Source organism: Alligator sinensis, unplaced genomic scaffold (genome assembly GCF_000455745.1).
Source record: "Alligator sinensis unplaced genomic scaffold, ASM45574v1 scaffold357_1, whole genome shotgun sequence".
In the NCBI taxonomy this organism is placed as follows: Eukaryota; Metazoa; Chordata; order Crocodylia; family Alligatoridae; genus Alligator; species Alligator sinensis.
Window position 1 is genome coordinate 643,782 of NW_005841942.1, and position 2,522 is coordinate 646,303.

Genomic DNA, 2,522 nt, shown 5'->3' on the forward strand with positions numbered 1-2,522 from the left:
GTATCGGTCCAAGGACCGAGCCCTGTGGGACCCCACTGCCCACACCCTTCCAGGTCGAAACCGACCCATCTACCACGACTCTCTGGGTGCGACCCTCCAGCCAATTCACCACCCACCGGACTGTGTAGTCATCCAAATCACAGCCTCTTAACTTGTTCACCAGTATGGGGTGGGATACCGTATCGAAGGCCTTCCTGAAGTCTAAGTATACGACATCCACCCCTCCTCCTGTGTCCAGGCGTTTCGTAACCTGGTCATAAAAAGAAACTAGATTGGTCAGGCACGATCTGCCTGCCACGAACCCGTGCTGGTTTCCCCTCAGCATAATTTGTCCTGCCGGGCTCTCACAAATGTGAGCCTTGATAATTTTTTCAAAGACTTTGCCAAGGATGGAGGTGAGACTGACTGGCCTATAGTTGCCCGGGTCCTCCTTCCTCCCCTTTTTGAAAATGGGGACCACGTTGGCCCTTTTCCAGTCCTCCGGGACTTGGCCCGTGCGCGACGAGCTTTCAAATATTCCCGCCAGTGGCTCTGCAATGATGTCGGCCAGATGCTATGTAGATGTGTACATGTGAGTGTGTGTGTGTGTGTTTCTTCATGGGGGTTTAGGTTGTAGCCGTGTTGGTTTAAGGATATAGGCAGACAAGGTTCCTTGGGTGAATTTGATATCTTTTATTAGACCAACCCAAATGGTTGGAGAATAGTTATTAAGCAAGCTTTCGGGTTCAAAAACCCTTTGTCAGGCTAAGGAAGCTGCAGCAGTTGGTGTGTGCTCTTCCTGGATGTGTTTCTTCATGGTAATTAATAATCAATCTGCTTTATTTTAGGAGAGTTTGGTGAAGTGTGCAGTGGGCGTCTAAAACTTCCAGGCAAGAGAGATGTTGCAGTAGCTATAAAAACCTTGAAAGTTGGTTATACAGAGAAACAGAGGAGAGATTTCCTATGTGAAGCAAGCATCATGGGGCAGTTTGACCACCCCAATGTTGTTCACTTAGAAGGGGTTGTTACCAGAGGTAAGCAGTGGCTAGATATGTCATACAAATAATAAGCTAAATCGCAGACATTACTTTCATTTATCCATGGTCAGGGATTCAAATTATAAATGGACTGCATATTCTTAATGGATTTTCTCCTCATGCATAACTAACTGAAACAATACTTACTTTACGTTACAACCTGAGGAAAAAATTAAGATGCATGCCTGATTAAAAGATGAAGTACTTTGAAATATATTATTTTTCTAGTTCCATTTAGCCTCAAAGACCATGCAGGGAAATAAGCTTTTGTATGTCCTTCTATATTATCTATAGTGTCATTTTGCCAGAGTCCTGTTCACACAGCAGGAGTCAGGAGAACACACTGACATTTTGATTTCTACGGTTTAATTTTATGAATCATGACCATGCTCCATGCAAACATTTAAGGACTTATTAGAGCCCAGTAACAGTGCTGGAGGCTTCAAGAACGCTCATGTCTCAACTATTCAGTTGTTCAAAGGAGCAACATGTGCTTTATCAGGAAAAGGCACTCAGTTTGGATTATTATTTCTCAAATAAAATGTGCCTTTTTTCTTTTAGGGAAACCAGTCATGATTGTAATAGAATACATGGAGAATGGGGCCCTAGATGCATTTCTCAGGGTGAGTACCAAAAGAAAACATATACAGTACCAATTTAGTATAATAAAACTTTTTTCAGGCTAAAATGAAATATGGCATGCAGAAACTAGCAGATCTCTAAATTGTCCTAGAAAATCAGATTATAAATCAGAAGACCAAACTGGATCAAACTGACACAATTCTAGACCTGTAAGTGATCCAGTGTGGTATAGAAATAATGGTTTTGATTACCATCCTAGTGTGAGGTTAAGACCACTGACACCTGAAGCCGTATCATGTGAGCACATGCTGTTTTAGAATAGCATTTTATTTTTTCAGTATGGTGGAAGTCAGTGCACAGGAATCCCTAAATGAAGTATAGTAGTGCTTCAGAGAAAAATGAAGTAAAAAGAGGGGGAAAATGCACTTTGCAGCAATTTAGCATTTGCTGAGTGAGTTCTCTGAACTACCAAGCAGTCTTTTCACTATTTTAACATCCCATGTGTACAAGACAGAAGATGACTTGTAATACTGTTGAGCAAGCAGAAAGATGATGTTCTTTTGATCAGGTCTATGTAATAAATAAATCTCTTGTATTTAGGATAACCTGAAGTGTTGATCCCAGAAGTGTAATACGGTTTATTTTCTAGATAAATTTCGCCATCATAAACGGTAAAGAAGATGTAGTCAAACTGTAAACAAAGTTATATAAAATAGTTCATTTAAGGAAGAGGCAGTCTTGCCACAAATTAACTAGGATTTTATATGCTCATGTCTCAACTATTCAGTTGTTCTGAATAGAACAGCAAGTTCTGTTAGTTCCAATAGATTAACTATTTGTACCTTTCTCAAGAACCTCTACTATTTTGTTTGGAACATATATATATATATAATTTATATATATAATTTATATATATATATATAT

At 39.8% G+C, this 2,522-nt stretch overlaps 1 protein-coding gene across 1 annotated transcript in view; it reads left to right on the top strand.

Annotated features, from left to right (window-relative positions):
- EPHA7 (EPH receptor A7) overlaps positions 1-2,522 on the top strand; it is a 213,705-nt gene that overhangs the window by 194,054 nt on the left and 17,129 nt on the right. Inside the window, exons 11-12 of the mRNA XM_006019971.3 lie at positions 828-1,013; positions 1,578-1,639. Coding sequence (XP_006020033.2) covers positions 828-1,013; positions 1,578-1,639 — 248 coding nt within the window. The remainder of the gene's footprint in view (positions 1-827; positions 1,014-1,577; positions 1,640-2,522) is intronic.